Consider the following 14,343-nt stretch of genomic DNA (forward strand, 5'->3'; position numbering starts at 1 on the left):
TATATATTTTTTTTTTTATGTATGTGTAAAAGCGCATACATAAAAGCACTTCTATTCCTAAAAAAGAAATGAACTTATCCATGTGTTATTACATAATGTTACAGAAGATTTGTTTTTCTACATAACACATTAAAATACTATCTTCTAATTAATAACACATGAATAAATTAATGTATTTTTTAGGAATAGAAGTGCTTTTATGTATGTTTTTTACACACACACACACACGTGTATATACATAAATTGAGTTTTCTAATAGCCTCATTACATTTGTATTCATTTAGAAGAAGCTTTTTTTTAAAGCAACTTATAAGTGATGAAATTCTAAGGAAGTAATTCATAGGAAGCAGTAACATGAAGTAACAAGCAGTAACAAGTGTCACAATACAACATTTCTCAGAAAAGTACAAGCTACAATATATATACTATATACAGTGTTTGAAGGTAGTGAGGGACTCTGACTCTGTAGGTCTTAAAGGTAGCGAGGGGCTATTCAGGTAGGGGGTGGGGTTGTCTTGGTATCTTATCGGTTTCATTTCTCATCTGCAGAGGGGACAGAGAGGCCATCAAGAGAATAGCTTATGAGTTTGTAGAGACAAAGGCCAAAGAGGGAGTGATCTATGTTGAAGCCAGATACAGCCCTCATCTGCTGGCCAACAAGGGAGTGGATCCTCTACATTGGAACCAAAAACCGTATGTGTACCATATTTGCTCTAATCAAAAGCTGTTTATGGCATGTATTGTTTATTGTTCTTATGTTACATCATGCCGGTTTACATTTTCTCTTGCACAATAGCTCTGTTCTTGTCTTTGTTCTTGCCTGTCCTCCCTCTTCCTCCCAGAGGAGACATCACTCCCGATGATGTGGTGGACCTGGTGAACCAGGGATTCAAAGAGGGAGAGAAGGCCTTCAAAACCAAAGTCAGGTCCATTCTGTGCTGCTTGAGTCACATGCCAAGTAATGCACTCTCACCTCTTCCCCACCATCCCCCACCCAGTGTTCTGTGTGTTTGAGAGGCGTTATCTCACTGTCATCCTTCATTTAAAACCCATTCATCCCTGCTCATTGCCCAGTAGTGTTTAATCATCACGGCACTGGCCGAACCTCCTGCAGATTGGCTCAGATTTTTTTGTTCCCCTCTTAAATTCAGTCAAGATGGACTGTTTGGAAATGCTATAGTGAATTTGAAAGCCTTGGTGATTCATATGCAATGTGTTTTGTAAATAGAGACACAATTCATGTAACACTTGAAGCTGAAGAGGTTTGTCTTCTACATTGCTGTTAAAAAATTTGGGGTTGTAAGATCTTTTGTGTTTTTGAAAGTAGCAGCTTTTGTACACTAAGGCTGCATTTATATAATTTATTTAATAAAAAATACAGTAAAAATATTAATATTGCGAAATAGTATTACAATTAAAAATAACCATTTTATATTTTGAATATATTTTACATTTTGAAATTTTTATTTTGTAATTTATTTCTATGATGGCTGAATTTTCAGCAGCCATTACTCCAGTCTTCAGTGTCACATGATCCTTTAGAGAAAAAAGAAAAAAAATATATATGTAAATGTGACCCTGGACCACAAAACCAGTCTTAAGTCGCTGGGGTATATTTGTAGCAATAGCCAAAAATACATTGTATGGGTCAAAATTATCGATTTTTCTTTTATGCGAAAAATCATTAGGACATTAAGTAAAGATCATGTTCCATGAAGATATTTTGTAAATTTCCTACTGTAAATATATTAAAACTTATTTTTTGATTAGTAATATGCATTGCTAAGAACTTCATTTGAACAACTTTAAAGGCGATTTTCTCAATATTTAGATTTTTTTTGCACCCTCAGATTCCAGATATTCAGATAGTTGTATCTCGACCAAATATTATCCTATTCTAACAAACCTAACATCAATGGAAAGCTTATTTATTCAGCTTTAAGATGATGTATAAATCTCAATTTCGAAAAATTGACCCTTATGACTAGTTTTGTGGTCCAGGGTCACATATGTGTGTGTGTGTATATATATATAAATCATATTATATAATGAATGCATCGGCCAAATCATGCAATTATCAGCTTATATATGCAGCATATGAGGAAATGATAATACACCCAAATCACTGACTGTTATAATCTAATGCTTATTGCTGCTGTAGATTGGTCTATGGACGTGGTCGAGCTGTGCAAGAAGTATAGTAAAGATGGAGTTGTGGGAATAGACCTAGCAGGAGATGAATCCATGGACTGTGTGTCGTACCCAGGACACAAGAGAGCATTTGAGGTAAGAAACCACACATACTCCATATGAGCTGCAATTTTCTCACTGGATCATCTAGTGAGAGATTAAACTCATCTTTATTAGGTCTGTTACGAAACTGCCTGCACAGGATTCTCAGAATTTGACAGAACATACATGATGACCGTATGTCTTGTTATCAACATATCATTTTGTCAACGTCGTCTTTTTCCTTGAGTTCCCTTCCTAGCAAAAATGAATCACTTTGCCTATTTGAAGTGCTTTACATGTACAAGTCTAACATCACTGTAAAACTTTGATTAGTTGATGTATTTAAAACTTTAGGAGATTTAATTGTACTTTGTTGGCTTGGAAACTCTTATATAATCCATAATTTAGATATCACAGACAGAGACATCTGTTTAGACCATTCACATGCTAGGAGCCACAGCTGAGATGTTCGGGAAACAAAACAAGTTCCTTATCATCCCGTGATCTAAACTGAAGCTTACAAACACTGTTTGAAAGCAATATCTTTTGTTTAATGAGGCAAGAATAATAGAGTACATACTACAGATGCCGTGATGCTGCTTGGTGCTTTTATCCCATCTGCAGAAAAACATATTGCTGGCAGTGTTCTGTGAGTTCACAGTTTTGTTTTTGACAGGAAGCAGTCAGAAGTGAGGTGCACAGAACAGTGCATGCTGGAGAAGTGGGCCATGCCGGTGTGGTGAGGGAGGTACGAGTTTCCTCTTTTGCTCAGCATTTATTATAATGTATTCAGCAAGAATACAATAACCACTCAAAATGTGCTTCTCACGAAAACATAACAATTCGCCATCTATCTGTTGTACAGATGGAAAATTGTGTGACAATGCTGAGGCTGTTCTTATCTATCAGCTTTAGTTATTCTGTGAGGAAGTTCTGTCTGGGAAGTACATTTCCTTCCCAAGTACTAAATAAAAAAAAGACAGATATTTCAGAAAACACCACAACCACTCAGCTCAGTTTTCAAAATGTCAATACACAAGAAAACACCCTCGGATCTGAAACTATGTGCCAACTCTTCCCATAATGTGCGTTCCCTTTGCAGGCTGTGGAAGTTCTGAAAGCAGAACGCATTGGCCATGGATACCACACGCTTGAAGATCAAGCTCTGTATAAACAACTGCTCCAACAAAACATGCATTTTGAGGTAAGACTAGATGGCAGCTTCCTGACAGTTACAGAAATCACTTTGAGATACACACCCACATACATTTACATCATTAGTCTGATAAAAATGCCATTATCGTGCATAACTTTACAATGCGTCATGTATATCTGCATGTTGCACCAAGACTCCATTCTCGGTCAAAGTGCTCACATACAGTAACAACCCAATATTAGGGTCAATAAAAAATTAGCATCTGCAAACAATGATAAAGCTTTTATCAGAACTAATTTCAATTATCTGAGCCATTTTTTAATGGCTTTTAACCAACTTTTGTCCCAAGATGTTATTTAGACGACGAATGAAGATTTAAAAAATAATTAAAATAGTAAGTAAAATATTAACTGTTTTCAATATTGATACACACACACACACACACACACACACACACACACACATTTACATACATTATCTTTAAAAATGTTTGTCACAGATAACCAGACATTATTGCATACATTATGAGTGCTTACTTTACGTGGAATTTGCACCACAGCGCCCCCACACCTCGATGCTTATGACAAGAATAGCATGTATAGTTATCTTTATTTAAGTGAATTAGGTTTAAATCGCCATCATGCATGAATGAATGATATTTTTGCAATTTTACACATAATAATCCACGATGATCACATTACACAAAACTGAAATTGCACGTCAAAATAACACATTGTCAATATTTTTTGAGACCCCCCAAAATTTCACAAATCATGTTTTCAGGGGAGCCCATGTCTTATTAAGGGGAGCCGAGCTCCCCCTAGCTCCCCCGTAGTTCGCACCCTGTCTCAGTGTACTAATATTTAGATTTTTGTTACCAGAATATTTATGAGATGTTTAAAGATGGATATTAATCTACACGATGTTTCAGTGTCATTGTGATCCTGATGGTGTGTGTGTCTTGTGTTTCTCTAGATGTGTCCTATCTCTAGCAGATTGACAGGAGCCTGTGACCCAGACTTCACCAAACATCCTCTCATCACGTGAGAATAGGTTTATTTACTCTAATGTTTACTTTTTTAATGCATGTTCCTGGTGCTATTGTGAACAATTTGTTGGTACATGTTATTCCACTTTTTCATTAACAACAGTTAGGCTATTAGATAATGTTAACAAATTGCCAAATAGCTATTTTAGCACTGCTTTAGCAAACTCCCATTCTGACTCCATTTCTGTTGCATTTCACCATCTAATGCATTAGGTACGGTTGTGTGCCTATCATGTTTCACTCAGAAATATGGTACATTACAGAATTAAACTGGACAATTCACGCAGGGCTTTTGATACTGCACTTATCATTCGTCTAAAGCCTGCTTTTAACCCCTAAAGGAACGTTTCACATTTGTTAATTAGAAGTGGGCTTAGCACCGCTTTTTACCCGTGGTTATGAAACCCTACTGCAGAGCATGGTTAGTGGCTCTTTTGCGGCGCCAAACTTGTGCAATGTGAAACAATGTTGTGTTATAGTGGTATAACTAGATGCTTAGCAACATACACCCAATCGCATGCATCATATTCATGTGCTTTGGACAGTCAACTAAACGTGACCACGGTAGTTTCAGCGTTTGAAGGGAAAAAAGTCAAATGTTGACGGAAAACACATGAATTGGAGTAAATTGGATTCTTACCTTTATAGTCTGAAAAGTCCATTCAGGAAAACAAAGCAATATATAATATGAGGATGCGCAGTGACACTCAAAACAAGGCAAATAAGAACTGGTTTTGGGAATGTACAGTTTGAAACGTAAGTTTATGAATACCCAGGATTAATGGGTAACCTTGGGTAAATTACAAGCAGCAGTGCTGTTTCTGGCCATTTTGGCAGTATAGGTGGCAAAGAGGGCCGAAATCACGTGGAAAGTTAAAGAATATAACCTAGGATTCCGTTTACCCGGGGTTTAAAATGATCCAGAGTTAACTAGTTCAAGTTTGAAAAATCTGGTTGTGTGTTTCAGATTCATGAAGGACAAAGCTAACTACTCCTTAAACACAGATGACCCTACCATCTTTGACTCCACCTTGAACTCGGACTATCAAGTGGTGCAGAAATACATGGACTTCACTGAAGAGGAATTCAAGAGACTGGTGAGACACAATTTGCCAAAACAGGCTCTCGAATGGACTCTGATATGACCATATCATGGCAAAAAAGTGACTTGAATTATCCTGTCTGCTTGTTTTCACAGAATATAAATGCAGCTAAGTCCTGCTTTCTTCCCGCGGAGGAGAAAGAGGAGCTTCTTGAACAACTCTCTAAGGCTTATGGCATGCTGAAAAGCACAGGCTTTTGAGCTCAGCACTGTTATAAACAAGTATGCAGCGAGCAGAGCCTTTCAGGACATTTGCCTTTTCCTGATTCCTTGAAACTGGAGAACTCATAAACGCGTTTCTCAGCAAAATATTTACACAAAAATAATAAAGACCATACAGAAAAATCTCCAACAAAGATTCGACTTTAGAAGTTAACATGCCATTCATCAAAATACGTGTTACAAATGTATTTTATATTTCATTAACCGCTGTTCCAGCATACTGGGTTTGACCAAATGCTGTTGCCTTTCATCTACATCAAAATTTTTACAAGTATTGTAATATCTGTAGCCTAAACATTTACTCAAGTCACTATACTTTATGCTCTTCTCAGTATACGCACAGAATATGACCATAATGTAATAAAGAAAAAAAGTCTTTATATGAAGCATGTTAAGCTGTATAACGTGAATGGTGCTATGAGAATGAAAATAGTAGCTCAGCTGTATTCTACAATTTTACAATGGAAATAATGTATAAATCCAAAACATTAAACCAGAATATGATCTTATGTCTGGTGTTCATCTAATGTATATTTTATATGCAATATACAAACCTTTGGGTAACAGTTGTCTATTGATATTAAAGTTGTTATTAGATGTCTGATGATGAAATGCTGTGCAAAACCCCTTTAAATCTGGTCGTTCCTTGGTTCTAACACCAGAGGGCATTTACCAAAAGACTATTCATGTAACTTAGTTATGGAGTTAATCAGCCTAGTGAAAAATAATTGTCAGGTTTTACATTTTGTGTTGTATAATGTGAACTGCATAGGAAAACATACGGACTATAAATGTGGGAAGGAAGGGCCTGAGAGCTTTGTCACTGTATAAACTATCAATACAAATAATTTTGCATCTGAATGGTTGTGTGGTTTTTGGCCTGTTTATGACAAAACTGTTTTTAATGTTATAATTAATAGGGTCTAAATCGGTCAATCGTGGCACTCTGCGACCTGATGTACAAATTTTCGGTTATAACTGAAAATACATACATACAAACGCAACTGGCGCCACCTTGCGTTTCAATTATTAAGTGTCGTAAAAAAAAAAGAAGAACGTATTCCATTCCGCTGCTTTTCACTATTTCAATGCAAGCATGCGCTACCTAGACAGACATCTTTGCCCGTTCCGTTCTCTGTGTTTTGCAGCATCTCCTGCATAACACTGCGTTCTAAAACGCGGCGCTCAAGGTAAAATTAGTTCACATTTAAAAAAACAAACAAACTTGCGTTTGTTAATCTTCCAAGTGCATTTTTACGCAGATGTAAAAGTATCCTTTCAGCTATTCAACAATTTCATTTTCTTGTCCGCATATTTATTTGGTGAGTATAATGATGTAATGATTGTACATTATCCCTTACTTGTATCATAATTTTCCTAAATTTGAGAAATGGAAAGCCAATGCAAATATACTTTTCATTCAAATACATCCACACCCAACTTGAAAATAAATAAATAAGAAACTGAAAGCAATAATGTCATTCCTGTTTATTTTGAGGTACTTACATTTATAGGTCACAATATAAATGCAATGTGTTTCAACGAGTGTTTCTGAGAGTCTGACAAAAACCACAAAAACGTGCCGGGAGCAGAAAACAGTAACTCAGATACTACATAAATATTGTTAATTATGTTACATTTGTGTAATAGTATATAATGAAGTGTAGAAACAAATCTCTTCTGACCTCAGGCAATATCTGGGAGTTCTGTTCTATAATCAGACCTCCTTCAACTAGTGGGCATTGTAAAAAAAAAAAAAACATTCAACTGAGCCATCCTTGTCATAGGCTGTAATAAAAAGGCTATATTTGGAACTTTATAGTTTACAGTAGCTCGTGAGTATTTGTTTTACCAGTAACTCAACACAAGATTGAACTGCTTAGTTTAAGTTTAGGTTGGAAAAATATCAAAACGCCTGTGCTTCTGTTCGACCTCTGTTAGAAAAAAACAATCTTCCCTCACTCAGCGCTGTGAATGAATACAGTCCTCGACAGATTCGTCCCATTTAGTGGTGTTTGCAAAGGCAGTGTCTTCTCCATCTGTCTCTTAGGCACTCAACAGCATGCAATGGGTGGACGTCCACCTTAATGGCAGTCTATGAGAGGAGCTCTTCACTGCTGCCTGATGAGCAAAGATGAGGAGAATTTTGATGAGAAAAGGAGAGAACTCCCCAGCTTTCCTCTCTCCTCCAGGTCATTCTTGATCTTTATGACGGTCCCTCTGTCCCCTGTTTATCCTGGCTCCCAGATGCCTCTGCTTCAGGGGCAGGAGATCCGGAAGCATCTCCTTCTATAAGACACAGATATGACAAACCTTTTTGCCACATTAAATGCGCACATGCCCGGTTTATTCTCCAGCTAAACATTCTTAACGGAGTACTCGTGGTCATAAGAAAGTCTCAGGTTATTTCAGAGATGGTGCCAAGAATGTGAACTAAGGAAACTGGGTCAGATAGACAGATGCTGCTCTTATTTCAGTAGGAAAGAGTTGAAAAGTTCCCATACGAATAGGAAACGGTCAAGGAAGCAGTTATTGTTGAGAGGGCAGATAATAAATCTTTGTCAGCGCTGACAGACTCCATTCAACCTCACCAAACCTATTTGTGTTCAATGTGGACACTGACCTTACAGAGCTGTGTCCTGGATAAAGTAAGGGACACTGAAAGAAAGGCCAGTCTTTGGTTCACATCCTCTTTTGTGATCTACACTTGTAATGTGTTCATGTATCACCGTCTTACCGTATGCACAAAGCAAGTCATTACAGGGGCCAAACTGATGCACTGTTGCATAATAAATATGACCTGATAGACCACTGGCAGTCGGGAGACATTATCTGTTCTTTCATCACATGAACAGCACTAGTTTTGCAGAATTACTAATGTGAATTACTGCCGTCGGAATACCAATAAAGTACTGAAGGAAATACCAGTGCATGTGCATTTGCAATGTTTTAGGTAAGGCTAGCTTTCATAGCATTATAGCCACTTTATAGTTTAAACTTGTATGTTTTTCTTGTTCACATGATGTCTTTTCAGTGTAAAAAGGTATGGATGATCTAAAACAAAGCTAAAAGAAAGAGGAACAGTTGCAACTCCTTATGCAAATAAATGCAAGACAGATGACGTCATTTCTGTTTGTTACATACTTAGTTCTGAACAGTGAACATCCTAACAAAGCAAAGTTTTTCAATTTCAATCTTATATTTATTTGAAGTACAACATTAGTACAAAACCCCAAATTAATAGTCTACCTTAGTCTAAAATTATTCACAAAATGTTTGAAGGAGTATTTGAAGGTGGAGGAAAACGGAGGAGGAGGGACAAGGAGGAGGAGGACGAGAAGAAGATGAAGAAATGAGGAGAAGAAGGGGGTAAAATAAGAAGGGGAAGAAGGAGAAGGAGAAGTTGGATGAGGAGGAGAATGAGAAGACAGAGAAAGAGAAGCAGAAGAAGATGATAAAGAAAGGAGGAGGAGGAGAACTCTAAAGGAGAAGAAGAGAATGTTGGAGAAATATCAATACAGGTGCTGGCTTGCAAGAAGAACTGGAAAGCGGTGTGTGACGTACCTGCAGCTTTCAGGTCCATCTGAGCCATGTCTTTGGTTAGTTCACTGGTCTCCATCGCTACTGCCTCTCCTTTAATGTCTGGCACTGCGTTCCTGCGACCTGTACGATCAGAGTTTATGAACTCTGTATACGACGTCTCAACGTCCATCATCTGCTCACAAATTGCCCTCTCATTACACCTGAAAGAAACAAAAGAAGACAGACAGAAAGGTAGATTTACTCTCGGTTAAGAAAGAAACCAAGCCAACAGTTTGACTAAAATCTCTTAAGAGAAACTCCATATAATGAGCTCTGAAAAGAAAAATCCTAACACACAGAAAACCTGTGAATCTCAGTTCAGTAATGCCCATGACAGAACACGCCATCTGATGAATTGGAGTAATTATTACTTCAGGGGCTCTATTTCAACACTAAAGTTAATAGATTCAGCCGCTGAACTTATTTCATGGCCTAATTATATAAGAGAGCCAAACGCATTCATCCAACCCTGGATGTATTCGTCAATCTTTTCATGCTTGTTTGCACTCAGGGTTTCTTATGAGTATCAGTGCAAGCTTGCAAATGAAGTCTTATTGGCATGAAAACAAGAGAAAAAAAACAAAGCGATCGATTAGACACTTTTTGGAGCTCATCAAACTGCTTTCAGGAAGGAGAGTCATGGGTGGACATTATGCTGAGAGAGGAATCCTCCCACAATAATGTATCCAAAACACATCAGCTGCTCACTCACTAAGTGTCTCCTAAGTCAACATGAAAACCCCACTTACTTTAACCAATGCTGGCGATAACGTCTCAAATAACACGCTCATATTACTTCAATGCACTGTAATATAACTATAAAGATAACCGTTTTCTATTAGAATATATTTTAAAATGTAATTTATTCCTGTCTTCAGTGTCACGTGATCCTTTAGAAATTGTTTTGCTTTGGTGGTCAAGAAACATTTCTTAATATTACCAGTGTTGAAAACTGTGAGTTGTGCTGAATGGTATTTTTTGTAGAAAACGTGAATAGAAAGTTCAAAAGAACAACATTTATTTGAAAAAAAATAAATAAAAATTATACTGACCCCAAACTTTTGAACAGTAGAGATTATATAAAATAATTATATATTAAAAATAAAGATTTATAAATGTCTAAAGCCGAGACTAGTCAAAAGAAAACAACAACAACAACAACAATGCAATGTTGCAATATTTTAAAACTGAGTTCTTAGTTAACAGTTCTCAGTTTTATTTTTTAGTGCACACTACTCAAAGTCTTTCATAAAATAGTATCAATTCATTCTATCTCTGAAATGTCTTTTATTTTCACCTGATATCACCACACAATTCAATCATTTCATGTTGGATAAAATCAAGTTCCATCCTTCATTTTCATCTTATCGCCAGTGTTGGGGAAAGTTACTTTTAAAAGTAATGCATTACAATATTGCGTTACTCCATAAAAAAGTAACTAATTACGTTACCTAGTTACTTTTTATGGAAAGTAATGCATTACGTTATTTTTTAAATCTGGACAGGGCATGCTTGTTTGTTTTTAAAATAAAAAAGTTATATTTTTGGCAAATATAAAAGCCTATTCACACGAAAAGTGAAATGAATAAGCCTCAGGCTGAAGGGAAAGTAAATTTACGTCCGTACAGTAGAATCCAGAAGAAGAAATTTCAACACACTTCAGCAATAAAAAAAGACACACAAATGTTTGTCTAAAGTAATTTTTGCTTATTAGTATGGTTGAACTGGATCATTGAAGGTCAGAAGCAAAGACATTGGTTAATAGAATGGGATTAAATACATAAAGGATATTTGTGTTGTTCAACATTTAATTATTGCAGGTTTGCGTCATATTCTGAATTGCATTATTATTATTCATTTTGAGGAATACTGAATCCGTGTTTTTTTTGTGTGTGAGTGAGATGAATTAATGCATATTCATATTTATTTTAGAACTACAGTAACATCTTCTGATTTCTCTCAACATAGGGACAGGAGAGCTGTCAAACAATAAATTGGAAAAAAAAAGTAACTCAAATATTCTCTTGTAAATTAAGAAGTAATTCGTTACTTTACTAGTTACTTGAAAAAAGTAATCTGATTACGTAACTTGTGTTTCTTGTAATACGTTACCCCCAACACTGCTTATTGCATATATGTGATCTGCATATAGAGATGCATCACACTGGGCTGCAAATACAAGTGTTGACTTTATGCGAGTTGTGACTCTTAAATGCCACTCTGAATATGTTCAGCTGGCCCGTCTGAAGAGAAGAAGTAGGGATATTCCAGAGGGATGTGAGAGGGCAAGGGAAAGAAGGCAAACACAAATAAATGCAATGCTATGAGTTGGAAGCAGAGGGGGAGGTAGTGAGGGAGAAAATTATAAGGTATAAATCATAGTGCTGGTCTTCACTGCTCATCCCTCCTTTCTGCATCTCTCCTTCCCCTCGAATCACCTCTCTCCATCCCTGTATTTCTCTTTTCTCCTTCCAACCCTCCTCTTTTTTTCTCCTTCTTTTTATAGTTCTCTCTCCCTTTCTATTATTTTCAAACATTCCAGCAGCGCTGAGCAAATCAGGGGTGTAAGAACAATCCGGAAAGTGGGAGGGACATTTGACTTGAAAAGTACTGATTATCTCCCGCAAACAATCTCCAAGAGCAATGGATGCCTATGTTAGAATGTGTTGTGACCGAGGTTAACTTTTGGACACATCACTCTTGTGAATCAAGGGGTCAAAGTTTGGCTGCTTCAATAAGCCTGTGCTAGTAGATTATGGAGTTACTTTTGTGTCTTTTTTAATCAAATAAACACTGTTTGAGAGCAAAACTTATTAAATTGTCATTTAAAAAAAAAATACATGATTGCAAAAAAAAAAAAAAAGTCTTCTTAAAGCAGTTTTAATTACGAAAATAAATTGATAATAAAACTGTTTTTCTTTGTGCAGTTTTCATCGTGTACACAGAAATTTACTTTATTTTTGTAATTAAAACTAGCTTAAGAAGACATTTTAAAAAAAATTAACCAGTTTTGATTTCAAACACAGTATGTTGGATTGAGTAACAAAAAAAAGACACAAAAGTTACTCCAAAGTACATGATGTAACTACATTATCTGGTTCCAAAAAGTATTCCTCTGTATTTCTCCACTGATAATCATTCAAAAGTAACCATGTATTCTGATGTAGGGCTGCACAATATATTGAAATAAAATCAAATAATGCAATATGGCTTCGTGTGACTCTCAAATCATGCAGGCTGCGATTTAATTAAATATATGCGCTAACTGTTTTCTGCTACCCGTCATTCAGTTACAGTTTACATCTGTACTTCATTTCAAAACAGGTAGCACTTTTTTTTTTTTTAATTGTCGGTAACCTGTCAAAATATTATTAAAACATTATTATTATTATTATTATTTCACAAGGATTTTGAATTTAAAGTTTTGTTTTTAGGATTTAAAAAAAAGTCCTCATAGTAAAAAGCAATATTTCAGATTTTTTTTTTTTTACAATTTTTAATGCAGATGCACTCACACAAATAAATAAATAAATACATCACTCACTCACTCACTCACTCATGAATGACTATAGCTATTTCAAGTCATCTAGTGAAAATTCCTGTATCTTTTCATACAGCAGAAAAACAAAATGTCAAAGTCAGTTTATTCAAATATGCAGCCCTATTCTGATGCATCCTGAAATTTAGCATAAACCCTAAGGCACTCAGCAACATTCAAGGAAGCTCCACATGGCATTGGTTTACATTATTTAGCATTATACTGAAGAGGATCTGCAGTGTTTTCCTCAGCTGTTTGCTATCATCTCACAGCCTGCGCACATTCAACACTGGCCACTGTGTGTTTTATCAGGCTGTATTTATTACACATTACGTCTGCCAGCACCAGCATGTCAGTTACCCGATATGCCCAACCTCATTGTCGGCCAGGACCTTGAGAAGTGTGACCCAATTTCACTTACATGCAAACTTTGCTGATGTGTTCTCCAAATATCAACCTGTTTCCGCAGAATCTAATTACTAGTACTCCCATGTCCTATGTAATGCAGGCAGAGAGGTTATTTTCTATTGCTGAGACCCAAGTCAGCAAAGGTCAGGCTCAGGTCACAGCAGCTGATGAAGATTTGGAAATTGGAACAGTGGCCTGTGGAGAGCTCATCTTCCCAGAGAAGAGACAAACTGAAGAAAGTGTCATACAAAGTGCACAAAGCTTTTAGGAGGCTCTTCCGCCAAAAAACACAAGTTGTTCTCTATTGAAAAGTGCACATAATGTCTTGCTTTCACAAAAAGTCGAAAAGCTTAACATCCCAAGCTGATTTCTGACAACAGTGTTTAACTTCTGTGCTACTGAGACACAAACTGGATTGCATAAGTTTGCTAAATCACCCTGCCCTTACAAACTTGTGTTGGCCAAAAGCATGGGAATACACACACACACATTCAGAAGTTTGCGGTCAGTTAGTTTTTTTTTTTTTTCAAATAAAGAAATTAATATTTTTATTCAACAAGGACACATTAAATTGATCAAATTTGACAGTAAATAACATTTGTAATGATTTCTATTTAAAGGGGTCATATGATGCGATTTCAATTTTTCCTTTCTCTTTGGAGTGTTACAAGCTCTTGGTGCATAAAGAAGATCTGTAAAGTTGCAAAGACTAAAGTCTCAAATCCAAAGAGATATTCTTTATAAAAGTTAAGAGTCAGCCACACCTACCTAAAACGGCTCGTTCTAACATGCCCCCACATGTCTACGTCACTATGTGGGAAGATTTGCATAACGCCGCCCAAATGTTCACGCAAAGAAAGAAGGCGTAACTTTTATTCTCGCTGTAGTATTGTTGCCGCCGCCGCCATTTCATGAAGGCGCTGTGTTTCGTTGTGAAAGCGAAACTACTTAGTTTTGCCTTCCAAAAGAGGACGATATTGGTTTCATCATGCCTGGAGCTGATCCGTGCTGGTTGCTGAGGAAATACAACAACTCAGACTGATGAGCTTTGTAAA

General features: G+C 36.5%; 2 protein-coding genes across 3 annotated transcripts in view; one reads left to right on the plus strand and one right to left on the minus strand.

Moving 5' to 3' along the window:
- ada (adenosine deaminase) overlaps window positions 1–6,621 on the plus strand; it is an 18,230-nt gene extending 11,609 nt beyond the window's left edge. For both annotated transcript variants that reach the window (XM_016495919.1, XM_016495920.1), the window contains 8 exons: window positions 550–693; window positions 843–958; window positions 2,162–2,286; window positions 2,909–2,980; window positions 3,335–3,436; window positions 4,364–4,431; window positions 5,404–5,533; window positions 5,635–6,621. In XM_016495919.1, the coding sequence (XP_016351405.1) occupies window positions 550–693; window positions 843–958; window positions 2,162–2,286; window positions 2,909–2,980; window positions 3,335–3,436; window positions 4,364–4,431; window positions 5,404–5,533; window positions 5,635–5,739 (862 nt within the window). In that variant the 3' untranslated portion in view covers window positions 5,740–6,621. The remainder of the gene's footprint in view (window positions 1–549; window positions 694–842; window positions 959–2,161; window positions 2,287–2,908; window positions 2,981–3,334; window positions 3,437–4,363; window positions 4,432–5,403; window positions 5,534–5,634) is intronic.
- A 622-nt stretch (window positions 6,622–7,243) lies between these two features.
- Window positions 7,244–14,343, minus strand: part of LOC107695843 (cAMP-dependent protein kinase inhibitor gamma-like) — a 38,532-nt gene continuing 31,432 nt past the window's right edge. Inside the window, exons 2-3 of the mRNA XM_016495921.1 lie at window positions 9,325–9,503; window positions 7,244–8,049 (exon numbers count right to left, since the gene is read on the minus strand). Of these exons, the coding sequence (XP_016351407.1) occupies window positions 7,967–8,049; window positions 9,325–9,475 (234 nt within the window). The 5' untranslated portion in view covers window positions 9,476–9,503 and the 3' untranslated portion in view covers window positions 7,244–7,966. The remainder of the gene's footprint in view (window positions 8,050–9,324; window positions 9,504–14,343) is intronic.

This window comes from Sinocyclocheilus anshuiensis, unplaced genomic scaffold, assembly GCF_001515605.1.
Source record: "Sinocyclocheilus anshuiensis isolate Anshui unplaced genomic scaffold, SAMN03320099.WGS_v1.1 scaffold234, whole genome shotgun sequence".
In the NCBI taxonomy this organism is placed as follows: domain Eukaryota; kingdom Metazoa; phylum Chordata; class Actinopteri; order Cypriniformes; family Cyprinidae; genus Sinocyclocheilus; species Sinocyclocheilus anshuiensis.